General features: G+C 49.9%; 1 protein-coding gene across 9 annotated transcripts in view; it reads right to left on the bottom strand.

Moving 5' to 3' along the window:
* PTPRT (protein tyrosine phosphatase receptor type T) overlaps positions 1-14,343 on the bottom strand; it is a 928,354-nt gene that overhangs the window by 332,775 nt on the left and 581,236 nt on the right. For all 9 annotated transcript variants that reach the window (XM_053926541.2, XM_053926537.2, XM_053926540.2 and 6 more), the window contains one exon: positions 140-436. In XM_053926541.2, coding sequence (XP_053782516.1) covers positions 140-436 — 297 coding nt within the window. The remainder of the gene's footprint in view (positions 1-139; positions 437-14,343) is intronic.

Below are 14,343 nucleotides of genomic sequence, written 5' to 3'. Positions count from 1 at the left end.
CTGAAGACCCTGGAAAAGAGCCCATGCAGAGAGGGAGATTACAGAAGCAGGAAAAATAAAAACCTCATAACTGACAGGCATGGCCCTGTAGCAGGACCAACATCCCCCGCTCCCAAGTAAGTGCATTTCCCCAACTCACCATCCTCCTCTGTCTGCACCACCAGCTCCTCGCTCTCCATCCGGCCCTCAGGGTTGGACAGCAGGAGCCGCAGCCGGATGGTCATGAAGGGCCGCAGACCCCGCAGGGTGTAGTGGGAGGAGGTCTGAATGACCTCCTCGGCCTCGTACTGCTGCTGGTTGAACACGTACTGGTACTGCACCGTGAGGTTGTAGCTGTGGCAGCGGGTCACCGTGTAGCCGAAGGGCTCCCACTGCAGGGTCAGCTGCCGGGCTCGGATGTCCACGATCTCTACGTTCTGCGGGCCGTGCACGGGGTCTACAGACACAAGCGTGAGACACAGAGGAGACTGTCAGGGAGGTGGGGTGAGTGTCCAGCAGAGCAGGGGGTGGGTGGCTCTTCCAACCTATCTCAGCTATTCAGCTGCTGCTCTGGGGGTTCGCCACACAGAGCATAATTTAACATGTTTCTGTAAATCAGACTCCTTTTTCTTTTCTTTTCTTTTTTTAAAAGATTTTATTTATTTATTTTTAGAGAGGGGGAAGGGAAGGAGAAAGAGAGGGAGAGAAACATCAATGTGTGGTTGCCTCTCTCATATCCCCTAATGGGGACCTGGCCCACAATCCAGGCATGTGCCCTGATGGGATTCGAACCAGCGAGCCCTTGCTTTGAAGGCCAGCACTCAATCCACGCTAGCCAGGGCCAGACTCCTTTTTCTTACTTAAATACATGCATCTAAAAGAAACCAGAACTATATAGAAAAGGAAAACTTGAATGACCTGTCATAAGTAAATGTTAACCGTAAAAATGAATGCAAAATTGTTAAATTCTTTTTCTTAAATCCTCACCCAAGGATATTTTTATTGATTTTAGAAAGAGAGGAAGGGAGGGGGTGGGAGAGAGGGGGGGAGAGAGAGAGGGAAACATCTACTGGTTGCCTCCCATACACACCCTGACTGGGGATGGAACCCACAACCTAGGTGTGTGCCCTGACTGGGAATCGAATCCACAACCTTTTGGTGTATGGGGCAACACTCCAACCAAATGAACCACCTGACCAGGGAAAAACTCTTAAATTCTTAAGGGTTCATCAGGGTACCATGGAAACCCTTCTTGGGTAGCGCCAGCAGCACACACAACACCTTGGGGATATGCTAATTGAGAAAGTTGCTAGAGTTCTGACCTGCTTTTAATCAGGCCACATCCTCTCCCCTTGGGAAATCAGTTAACCGCACAGAGGTGCACAGGCTGGAGACAGAGCAGCATCCTAAACACACAGCACCCAGTCTCCACATGGTCACAGGGTCCAGTGACTGCGCCTTGGAATTTCCCCTCCTTTCATTCATAACCCAAGTCACTACTTCCTAGCCTTCAACCCTTCCTGCTCTCCTCTCCACTTTTTCCCAAACAGGCCCGCCAGGGACATCTTCCTGAAAGCATAGCTGATCATGCATTCTTACCTTAAGGCGGTCTCCCTCCCTACAGACCATGCCCCCGGGACCCCATACATACCATTGGCCAGATCTTCTTTTAATATGAGTATTCTGTTTCTAACTATACAAGTGAAATACATTTTCTTTATAAAACAGATGACAAATGAATGCGCCGTATTTTGCCATGTACAAGTCACACCCACGTTTTGGTGCTTATTTCACACAGGATTATTATGCCCATTGCAATGTGCGTCCTTATTTTCCCCTTAAAAATGTGGGTAAAACGTGTGCATTATATATGGCAAAACGTGGCATTTTTCTTCAGTCCCCACACGTAAAAGCCCATTCTATAAGCCTCAGGCATTCGTTATGATAGAAACTGAACTTTTCTTGTCATCAGCATCCCCCTAAGTTCTTGTGTCAGACTCTCTCGCCTGAGAGTAGTTAAGCACCGGCTAGAGATTAAATCAGTGCGTGTTCTTCTCTACTACCTATAGGGCGGTGCCAAGTTAGGTAATCTCTCTGGGCCCATTTTTTACTTCATCTGTAAAATGGTGATAATAACAGCAGCTAACTTCATTCAGAGGAAAAGGGGGACTTCGGTGAGATGCTGTTTGCAGTGCAGTTAGAACTGCACCTGGAACTTAATAAACACGCCATACATGGTAGTTTTTTCTTTTGCAGTCATAGGAAGAGTAATAAAAATAATAAGGTTTCAAACACTGTATCTCTTCTGAACATCCTGGGTAGCAGCATCCTTATGCAAAATGACGGATTCTGTCACCTCTCCGGCTCCCGGAAAGCTCAGGGGCAAGCCTGCCTCTGCACCAGCGCGGCAGTAAGAAGGGGGAGGGTGGGTCTTGATGCCTCTGAGTTCCCTTAAATGTCCTGATCTGTCCTTAAACGTCCTGCAACTTCTGCCAGAGCCTTACCAAAACCACTTCAAAGCACTCCTCTTTTGATAAGGATGCCCAGAAACGCCAGGGAGCCTGGCCAGCCAGTTCAGATGTGCTTGCACACTGCTGCGGACAGCGGGCAGCCTGGCCCCAGACCAGCTGAGGAGTTCACGGTCACTCTTACAGCCCAATTATTCATGCTCACAGGTCCTCTGTGTAAAGCAGGGCCTGCATCCCCAAAGCAAGTGGGTGACTTTGAAACTGTGACATTGAATGAGGCATTGCTGCAGGTCCATTGCGCTGAGCCCACGTGGAACCGAAGGTGAAAAGCATGTTTCCCACAGCTGGGGGTCATGATCTGGGCTGGTGGTGGCTGCTGCTTGGTCCAACAGCCCACAACAGCATGAGGACAAATGAGCAAGCGCAGGGGCAGCGGGAAGCTGCCTGCCCGGGGAGTCCCCAGCATGCCCCCCAGCCCTGCCCAGCTGGAGCCTTTTTGCTCACGCAGATGCCAGACTGTCCTAGTGGGGAGGCCACCTGACCCTGCTCAGGACCTCATCACACACTCCTCTTCTGGGTGTGCCCTTGAAGTGTGCATGCACACACACACACACAACACCTCTGATGGTCAGCAGCCACAGTGCTGGGATCTGTCACCTGCATCATCTTGTGACCCTGTAAGGGAAGGACTGCCAACCCCACTCACAGATGAATAAACTGAGGCCCAGAGAGGTCCAGGAACTTGCAAAGTACCAAGACTAGAAAGTGGCGGAGTGGGGTTTTGAACTTGTTTCTGGCTGACTCCACACCTAGTGCACAAACTAAGAAGGCATGCCTGACCACAGGGGCCTGGAAAGACTGGACGGATGCTGTGTGCGCACCTGCAGAAGGGGATCCATGCTCTCCCACCTCTCCCCTCCCCGCTGCTCTGCTGGCTACCTGTCTCCTCTGGACGGTGTTGGGCAGTCCCTCCCCTGCTTTCAGTCCCCTTGCTTTGCTTCTGCTGTGAAGACCTGCCCTCTGTGCCCCTGGGCAGAGATCCGGGACTACTGCTTTCTCCTATTGTTAACTCTTTCCTTCTGTGTTCATCATTTTGCAGGGTGACAGCTTTTTAGAAATTGCTCCACCTGGTGGAAGAGGAACTCTTTGAGAGCAGGGTGGTCTCTCCTCCCCCTGTAGCTATACCCAGCCCCGAGACCTGCCGAGGGGGTCCTCAGCAACTGTTAGCCAAATGGGCCTCCTATTTTGTAAGACACCCTAAGCTGTGGGAAAGCCTCGACCTAGCCTCAGCCCAGAGGAAAGCAACGTTCTGTGGTATGAATGAGGGGCTCAGAGCCACGCAGTAAGACTTGAAGTTTGAGGGTCCCTGCTTTAGTGTTTTCTCTGCACCGTGACACCATGAGACCAGGAGAAGGACACAAACAAAAGGCATGTCACAGTCATCAGGACCTGGGAAGGCCTGGGTAGAAAGTTGCAAGAAAGCCCAGAACTGTCAGGCAAAAGTGGCTTGAGCTGCAGAAGCCAGGGGTCACCGCCATGGGTGATGCAGGAACTTCGTCACATTTGGTATTAAGATGACACTGGCCTGTCTTCCCACCTGGTCTCAGGCTACTACAGAATTCTCTCCATAGCTCACCTGGGCAGGTGTGCACACAAACCCCTTTCTGCTTCTCTGGAAGGAAGGATTAGGCAGGGGTACCTTTTCAATGAGGGCAAGAGATGCTGCAAACTTGCCACAGAGCAAGCAGACTTCCACCCAGAGCTGGAAGGCCGGGGCACAGGAAAAGTCACTTGTTCCCTCCAAAGCACATGTGACTGACAGTCATGAGACAGGATGAAGGGACAGTGGAACCGGACAGAGCACAGCTTGAAGCCAGCCTCTGGTGCTCACGAGCTGTGTGACTTTGGGCAAGGGCACTTCGTCTCTGAGCCTCCACTCCCTCGTCTATGCAGTAAAACTTACTGCACTCATCTCGGAGCGCTGTTAATGAGTATCAGATGAACCGAGAGAGAGAAATTGCCTCGCCCAACAGTGGGCATTCCTCCTAGAGACAATGGCCTTGCTTGGAGGAATGCCTTAATACTTCCTGTGGTTTCTAGAAAGGGCTGAGGTTTGCTTGACTCACTCAGGTTGAAGAAGATACCGCATGGGAACACAGTGGCCAGAGGCAAAGGGGACTTGGAAAAGATGTCCATGTGTAATCAGCACCCTGAGAGATGATGTGGAGGGTTCTCCGCACTGTGGAAATTAAGAGGTCATGTGCAAGAGGCAAGACGGTCTTTGGTGGACCTGTGGGTTAGATGCCTGCAGCAGGCAGTGTTTTATAAGTTCAAGAACTCCCACTCAGAAAGGGAAAGGTAGTGGCTATTTATTGAGCAACAACCCTGGGCGAGGCGCTTGCAGGCTGCAGACAGGCTCTGGCATCAGGAATCGAGGCCAGTGATTTACCAGGGCCACACAGCCAAGTCCCCGGTGCTGGCCTCCTGTGGCACTCTGCACAGCTGTCCAGCCCACTCAGCATTTGTCACGCTTTCTAGGAACTGCTTGTTTATTTATTCATCACTCCCGCCAGGTTGCAAGGGACCATATTCTGTTTGTCCAGCAACCCCAGCACATGGCGCGGGGTCTGTCGAGGGGCTAGCTCGTGTTTGCTAAAAACAAGAGGAGCAGATGGTGATCTGTTCTTGGGCACGGAGTGCAGACCCCCTGACTCCACGGTCCCTGTTCTGTCCCCGCTAGCATGTCACCAAGTCTTTAAGGGGAACATATCTATTTTTGCATTCAAGCAAGAGAACATCCTGAAATCCTAGACAATGAAAACTCGTTTTTAGAACTAGTGGGATGGAGGCATTCTGCTTCAACCTGACCCCCCAAAACCTCGGCCGCCAAACTCAGCTTCTGCTCCAGTAATTGCCTGCAGCAGAGAGGTGCCCAGGCTCATGTTGGGGTGGGTGCAAGCAAGTTGGAAATTGCTGATAAAGCCTGGGTGTGCAGTGGAGACCGGTTTTGTTGAATTTACTTTCCCTGTGTAAATACATCCAGGTCTGCAGCCTGTGGTTTCTGCCTCCAGATAAGGCCCCATCCATATGACCTTCTTGAGTAACAGCCTACAGGCCACCGAGATGGCAAACGGGGGAAGAGGAGGTGGTTTGTCTGGGAAGCTGGACAATCAGCTTCTGGTGGAAAATCAAACTGGCTTACCCTCTGGGTGCACTTCCTCTGTGCTCTGACACTTAGTGACGGGCCCTGTCCTGGCCCCAGGGCCTTAGGGAGCAGGCTCTGACCCTCCCTGGACAGGAGTCGGTGGTCCAAAGTGTCCACCTGGCCCCTGTGCTCCCCCTACCGGACAGGCTTTAGGTACCTGATACCCCACAATTCGCTGCCCCAGTGGCTTCAAACTTACCTCCAAGATTTGTTCAAATCTCCTCCCTTGGTCTGCCCTTCCAAGATCAGGCCATATTCCACCTGTGGGCACCCTGAGGCCCACTGGGAGGCCACAGGGTGGCTGTTGGGGGGTGGGGATGGACAAAGCATACACATGAGGACTATGGTCTCCAGACACAGGTACAAGAGGCCCTGTGTGGGGAGGGATGGAGTCAGGTGCAAGGGGAAGGAAGGGACCCCGGGTCTGTGTCTGCGTTCTCAGCCCAGACCCGCCTGTGTTCTCATGCTGTCCGGGACAGGACTGCACGCACCTGTCTGCTCCACTGCCTCAGGTTTTCAGAGGGTTCTTCATTTGTGCAGCTGTCCCTGAAGGCAGGGGCATCCTCCTAACCTCTGACCACACCTCCCCTCTCCAGGTCAGATCTTGCTAAAGCCTCATTTCCTTCCTAAGACACAGTTTTCCACCTCATTCCTGAACCCAACTTGCCCCCTCCTATGTCCCAATCCCCTTGTCATTTCCACTGCTCTCTCCTCGAATGGTACGTTCCTGAAGCAAACTGTCCCATCCTGAGTGCTTTCCCACCTCCACATGTTTGCCCGTGTTCTTCCCTGTGCTTGAGATGCCGCTGGGCAAACCCCTACTCAGCATACCTATGGCTCAGCACCAATGCCACCCTTTCCTGGTAACTTCCTCCAGAAGCCTTCCGTGCCTGGGCAGAGCCAATGCCTCCATCATCTGCTTCCTTGGACACATTTGCACACTTCTTCCATGGCTCTTACCAATCAAACTGCAGGTGTATATGTTTACTTCATGCTCACCTCCCCTGCTAACGTGGGGGCCCCTGGATCCCTTCATTTTTAGGACAGGAACCTATAGCTGCTTTATAAATAAATTGAAGAATGAGTAAATATAGAAAGTAGGGGATGACTGGAGACCAAACCACAATTGAGGACTTAATCTACTGCAGGGGAAAAGCAACAAGTAAATTGGTGGGAGGGAATAATCAGGGTTCTCTTTACAAACCAAGTGTTAAGGGGAACCATGTGGTTAAGTCAGAATCCGAGGCTTTTTTTGTTCCATGTGGACCCGGTCCCCATCCCTGCTGTCAAAGGCAATCGCTGTAGAATTTCCTAATGACCTTAATCAAGGCAGAACATCTTATTTAAAAAGAACAGCAAGGCAGATTTCCAATTCATGAATTCATCCTTGCATGTGGAGTTGGCTGTAACGTGTGCTGCTCAAAGTTGAACCTAAATTGAGATAATTTGGGGCATGGGGCCGAAAATGTGGAGGTGGATAGCTTGTATGTAAAATTAATTTTTTATCCATTTGGAGATGCAATTTGAGTTCCTTTCAAATTAAATTGCAATGGAGTCCTAGGCAGCTGGAAACATTATTGCCAACATAATTTGATACTCCAAGAGCAGTAACACATTGACAGATAGTTCAATGTGACCATTAATTTGCAATTTCAGCATGGAAATGATACATGGAGGGAAAAAGAGGGAAAAGGAACAAAATTAAAATCCATCTTCTTTTCAGCATCATCCAAACCCACTCACTGGCTTACTTGCCAACACGCCCTCTAATTCATCTCAGATGTTGGGTGGACAGGATTCTGTTGACTATATTACCACAAACATCTCGGGAAGGTAGGCATGGACAGGAAATCAGAGGCTTCACTTGGGGACGCTGGGATTCTCCCAGTCTAGGGTCCCTGGGTCCTACCAACCCCGACAACTAGAACCATCTGCAGATGGAACATGTTCCCTACTGGGAAGGTGACCCGGGTGTCACCCTCTCTCTGGTAGCAATGCCATAGAGAAGGTACCGAATTTTGCCACGTATAATGCTCACTTTTTTGCCCAAATTTTTAAGGGAAAAATAAGGATGTGCATTATACATGGGTAGTACTAATTCCGTATCTATATAAATGTTTTTAATTCTTTTACTTGCACTTATGTGTTCAAAATGTGACGCGAGAAAGCGATAACGATATTGGTATGCAAAATAATACCCTGGAATACGATCCTCTGTTTTGTTTCTAAATATGAACAAGTAAAAAGTTGAATTAAACAATTAAAACAAAAGATATTTTTCCTGAAAGTCTGGGCCAAAAACGTGGGTGTCTACACAGGAGCGCATCGTACTTGGCACAATGTGGTCCTTCGCTCACACGTCCATCGGCTTACTCACTAAGGAAAAAAGGCTCTTGGGCACTGAGGCATCAAGACTTGCTGGAAAGAACACTGGCTCTGTCGTCCCCAGGCCTAGAGCACTTATCCCATCTCTGTCAGTGCCTTATTCTTCCCATGACTAATACTCCCTGCTTCTCAGGGCCACGAGGTGGATTAAAGAGACAGTGTCTACCAAGCCCCTTGACACGGTGCACGTATATTCCCTCCAATACAGCTCCCGCCTCCAGAAGGGAGGCAGGCAGAGGGGCCGCTGAGATAGAATAGGAGTCCCGTAGGTTCCTGGGCCCCCCTGGCCTGGTTCTCAATCCAGCTGACTGCTGGGTTCATCCTTTTCACCAACTACGGCTGGGAGTCTGCAAGCTTCCACGGATGCATGTTCAGGTGTTGTTGTAGCTATAAACCTGTCATGGACCACTGAGATGGGACAGGCACTGGGAAGATAGGTGAATGAGACAGACATTCCCTGCCTTCCTGAGACGCATGCTCTGGAGGTGGGGGCAGGGGGCGGGGAGGGGGATGCAGACACAGCAATTGGGAAGGATGGCATGATGACTCTCCATGAGTCTTTGGGGAGGGGGTGGGGAGCGCTGGGCTTCCCAGCAGCACATGGCAGAAAGACACAGCCTCGCTCTGGAAACTCGTCTGCACCGGCATAACCATGACTCGTGCCCGACCCTTACATTCTTTTTCACAGATACCGGAAGCCACCAAAGAAATCTGAGGTGAGTTAAGGTTAATGATTCCCCCAACAACTGCATTATTAGGTTACAATAAAAGCGAGTCTCAGGGCAAATTCTCCTACACAAATGAGCGTCTACTACACAACTGTTTATTGGTAAGCAGGTGCGAAACAGGTCAAACAACTCATGCCGTGAAGCTCAGTGAAGTCCCAGCAATCTGTCCTGTTAGGTGATCCGGCGACTCTCTTGCACGAAAAGGCCATTTGCGGCAGTTATGACGGTGTTCTCAACGAGGAGTTGATACTTTTTTGTAAAAGGCTACATATTAAATATTTTCAGCTTTGAGACAGTCTGTTGCAACTACTCACCGCTGCTGTTCAAGGGCAAAGGCAGACACAGGCAACATGTACATGTACACTAAGGGGTCAGGCTGTGTTTCAGTAAGAGTTTATTTGCAAAAACAGGTAGCCAAGGCCACGGACTGTAGTTTGCCCAGCTTGTTGTAGGGGCAAAATCAATTACTGCACTGCCCCATCAGTCAGCCAGGAACGCCCGTCATCTGACGGATGACACAGGGCTGTTTAGGAGTCATGCCTTGGACACCATCCCTAGGGTTAAAGGCTAGAAATCTCCCTGCATTCCTCTTCTTTGTGTCTGTCTGGAGAGTGTCTTAAAAAATTTCCCAACCCACACTTGTAAAGACCTTCCATTTTATCAATTAGAATCCATGTGTAATACTTATTATTGCCCTGGCTGGTGTGGCTCAGTGGATTGAGCGCTGGCCTGTGAACCAAAGGGTCAGTGGTTCTATTCCCAGTCAGGACACATGCCTGGGTTGGGGGCCAGGTCTCCAGTAGGGGGCGCATGAGAAGCAACCACACAGTGATGTTTCACTCCCTCTATTCCTCTCTTTCTAAAAGTAAATAAAATCTTTAAAAAAATACTTATTATTATGCTAAGCAACAGGTCCCTGATCGCAACCACAGCAACAAATTTCTGACAGTTTAGCACAATGAAGGTTGTCGATGAAGGTACAGTCTCAGAAGCAGCTGGACGATGCAGAGTGGCCTGTGGAGGGAGGGCTTTGACTGGAATACCCGGATCTTCCCTAACCGGTATAGTTTTAATGGAAGGCTGGCAGCACTGGGTCGTAAGGGCTTAACGCACAACTGCACCATCACATCCCACTGTTAAATATTTGAGAGGGAGTCACCAGCAGTGCGAAGGTGGTGTATAGAGACCAAGAAGTCTCTCCTGGCGGAGGGGGCCTTGGATGAAGGATGGATAGGATTTAACCAGGTGAAGGTACAGGGTGCGGAGCAATGCGGCAGGGACAGTAGGCAATGGGAAGGTTAAGCCCCGGGCAGAGAAGGCAGTGCATTTCAAGTCCAAGAGACAAGAATCAAGGAGCAAAGGCCTGTCAAGATTCCGATGCAGAAGTGGACAGGCCACAGGAGAAGCAGTCCCCACCTTCCACCACACAGACACCCCTGTACAGGGACGGGTGAGGCCAGTCTGGGTGCCACACGTTACACGGGTCCCTCCCAGCGCTCCTAAGAAGTAAGTGAGAGTGTCAGCTCAGGAGGTTGTAACAGTGGGATACGAGCATTCTCTGCCAAAGGTAAAGCACTGGAAAAATCCAACCTCTACAATAACCATTTCCAAGTTCCTGCCAGGGGCAGGACTACACGAGATGTAGAAGTAGACCAAACAGACAAAATCCTCTCGGCCTTTCAGGGGCTATGCTCTAGGGAGAGGGGCAATGAAACACTCTGGAAGATTATACAGCATGTCAGAGGGTCGTAAGTGATACAGGGGAAAATCAAACAGGGAAGGGAGATGGCGAGGGGTGCTCAGAGGACCTTGTGCCTGAAATTTTTCTTCTTTAATTTCAGGCCCTGTCACCAACTCCTTGATCTTTTCTCTCTATTTACACTTAAGTTCTTACTCTTTTCCTGAACATGGTTTAGCTTGAAATATCTATTGAGCACCTATGGGGTGGTAGGCTGGGTAGTAGGGACATAGTGTTAAAATTGATGTAACTGATGGTTGCCAGGTGAGAGGAAGCTGGAGGGCTAGGTGAGAAAGATGAAGGGATTGAAACGTGCGAATTGGCAGTTACAGAGTAATCACAGGGATGTAAAGTAAAACATAGGGACTGTAGTCAATAATATCGTAATAACTACGTATGGTGCCAGGTGTGTACTAGACTTACCAGGGGGATCCCTTCGTAGGTTACATAAACGTCTAACCACTATGCCGCACACCTTAAACCAACATAATACTGAATGTCAACTGCATTTGTAAAACGAAAAAAAATTAAAATAGATGTGACTCAAACAAACCACATCTCTGCTCCACCACCCGGCTCCATGGTAGTCTGCCAACAGGGGGCGAGAGAAGGAGCCTGCAAGGCTGAGGAGGAAGAGGGGCTGGCTTCCCATACCTGCGGGCATCACTCTGCTGTCACTTCCCCTGGGAAGTTCATTCTGTCACAGCAGTTGGATCTAGCTTGCAGTTTCTTCAACACCCAAAGTCCCAGCCTCCCTGCAGAACCTCAGAGACAGCAGCCAAAAAGTGCTCCTTCTTTCAATCTTTTAAATGTCTGCAATTGCAGCCCGTGCTCTCCGGCCCTTACCACTGCTGCCTCCCGCGGCTGCTGTGTACATGGCCATACCACCTTCGTGCTCTCTTTCCACCTTTTCAGTTTCTAGCCAATTCTTTACGCAGAGTTAACCAGACTTTCTCTGTTCATGATGCCCTTGGTATTTTGGTAATGTTTTCCGTAGGTTCCCAACCAAAGTAGGACCAACAGTTTCATTTATTAGACCAACCAACTTAAGTATGTACAGCTTAACAACTGTATGTTTGAGAACACAGTAAACACGGTTGAGGAAACAACTATATGTTTGAGAAAACAGTACACACTTAATCAAAGGAAAATCATTCACTCTCATTCTTAAATGAGCACCATCACTCACGAACAGGGTGCAGGTATCTCTTGGCCACTGAACAACTTCTCAGATGGGATTCGGATTAGACATGGCACTCTCATTGCCTGTTCCACGTGATTTTTGTGCAAAACTTGCTTTTCATCACAGCAACCTCCAGAAGCCCAGCTTTGCAGAGATGGAACGTCACCGAAAGCAATGTGGCCCAATCTAGTGCCGGAACTGTGGACCATCTGACAGGTGCCACTGTGTGTCTCACCATTATTTAAAGCTAAAAATGTCAACGCCCTCACGCAGTGCCTTTGTGGGTTCAGCGTGGCTGAACTCACACGGTTCGCAGTCGCCTCAGCACAGTTTGAGAACTGTGACTGTTCCCAATTTTTCATAGGCCATCCTCTCTGTTAAAACAAGTGTTGTGATTTATCTCCAAACTAGACCTTGACTCACCCAGGACCCCGCTGTCTGAAATTCCTGAACATTCTGCCTGGGTGCCCCCTGCCCGTAGACCCCATGGCCTCGCTGGCCACACTCTGTATCCCAGCTCTGGTTCAGACCTGGGCCTTCCCTCTCCACCTGTCCGGAAGCAGCCGCCTGGGGTGCAGCTGAGCTGGGCAGCAGGGTGGGCAGTGGGCCGCACCTCCTACCACGTCTACCGCCCAGTGCTCAAATGCTGGGAAGAATTAGATGGACACAGGCACAAGACTGCAGCCGGAAATAAAAGCTTTCGGATGTTTAAAAATTACTTTTGGGGCAGAGGAAATCGAGTTGGAAAGAGAGAAGCAATTTCTAAATTACATGGTTTCAGTTTCCAGAGAAAGGAAAAGAGGTTCGGGTGGGTGTGGGGAGGAGAAGGCGAGCGCACCCCATCTCCTGGGCTTTGCTTCAATGCATGGCAAGTCTGCTTGCTATAAAAAAAAAAAAAAGGCAGGAGAAAGAATAAAACCTGAATCTGCCTGACGGTCAGAAGCCACCTAGGGCTGGGCCCGGGAGAGGTATTTAACATTCCAAACACTCCACTTCTCCTTGGGCAACGCCAGCCGTGAACGCCACGGAACCAGGAACAGCCTTCAGTGTGGCTAATCTGCCATCACTGTGGGGCTGACGAGAAGCCATGTGTAAATCAAATTGTTTCTAGAATATGTAAAACAACCAACCAACCAGAGCATTATCTCCTGATTGGACGCTGATGGCCCCTCTCTCAGAACTCCTCCCTTCCCTTCCCCGTTGGAGAGTTGGACATTTTATTCAGAGCTGCTGCTTTTCAAAGCTGAGGCTGCTCATGAGTGAGAACCCCACACCCCAGGACATCCTTGATCTCCCAAGGAATCACATTAATCTACAGACGCTATTCAGGACTGCTGGACCTTGACAAGCCCTGCTGCGTCAGCAGCCCCAGAAATGTCTACCAAGCTTTTTTTTTTTTTTTTTAAATAATGTCCAAAGCTTTATTCTTTGAAATGTACAAGAATATCATTAAATTGAAGGGAAAACTTCAAACAAAAACCACTGTCTGTTAAAAGAGGCTTATTCTCCGTTCAGTCTCATTGGGGATTTAGCTAGGCAATGAGAAAGGGCATGTGACAAAGTGAAAGCCAACTATTTCGGTCACCTCGGGGAAAAGAGCAAGAAGAGAGCCCTAGTGGAAGAGGGGGACACAGCAGAAGATAGAAGACCCATCTAACCCACGGTTGTCTGCCTTACACCCTGGAGACGCCCCTGCTGGCCTTGCTGAGCACCCCTCAGCAATGACGATGGGCTAAAATGTTCATCCCGTTTCCTGGCTGGCCCCTTTAACACAGGGTGGCAGCCCCTCGCCATGACATTGTGAGACACAATCCTGGCACAGGCTTGGACATAAGCCCCCAAATGATAACCCTTCACCTCAGAATTGTGATGAAATCAGCCTCCTTCTCCCTGACTTTGACCTTTGGCTTACCCTTCTAAAGCAGCCCCTGAAAAACATGGGTTTTCCCTTCCATGCCACCAGTCACAAGGCCCTTCCTACTCTTCATCTGCAAATGGTGCTGCTCCTGTGCCCGCAGTTTTCACACGTTCTCTCCCTCCGGACCATCCAAACGTATTGACGAACTGTGTGACCTTGTATGAGTCATTTTGCCCTTTCTCAGCCCTGGGTTCATATTATGGAAAGTGGGGTTAATGATACCTATCTCCTATGAATCTTGTGAGGTGGGAATGAAGTTTTATGTGCCCCTTCAGCAGTGGGATGCTGCTGTGTAACACCCCACCCCAAAGTCAGTAGTTTACAAGAAGAGGCGTTTCTTCTCGAGCTCATGCACCTGTCTGATCGAGGCTGGGCTCCGCCAGGCTTGGCTCCAGGCTGAGGACGGGCCAGGTCTGCCCCATGTGCATGTATCCCAGAGTCATCCCCAAGGCCATGCCCTTCCCATTGAGGATGCACCAGAGCCAAGCTAACCAATGCAAGAGCTCTTACAGCCTCCCTCTCTCATGTCTGCTAAAAACCTATTGGCCAAAGCGAGTCATCCGAGCAAGCCCAACCTCAACGGGGCCAACCCCCCACTGTGGGGAAGTAGGGGTGGGGGCAGTGAATGGTGATTCGTGATAACCCACACCGTCACAGATCAACATGAGCTTGCATGTTGGTTAACGTGACAAGCCAGCACTTTTTCACAGAGCGCGGACTTGGTCCCCTGCGGGGAGGA

The sequence above is a fragment of the Desmodus rotundus genome, chromosome 6 (genome assembly GCF_022682495.2).
Source record: "Desmodus rotundus isolate HL8 chromosome 6, HLdesRot8A.1, whole genome shotgun sequence".
In the NCBI taxonomy this organism is placed as follows: Eukaryota; Metazoa; Chordata; class Mammalia; order Chiroptera; family Phyllostomidae; genus Desmodus; species Desmodus rotundus.
The sequence above is the reverse complement of the archived record's forward strand: the minus strand, read 5'-3'. Positions and strand labels throughout refer to the sequence as shown.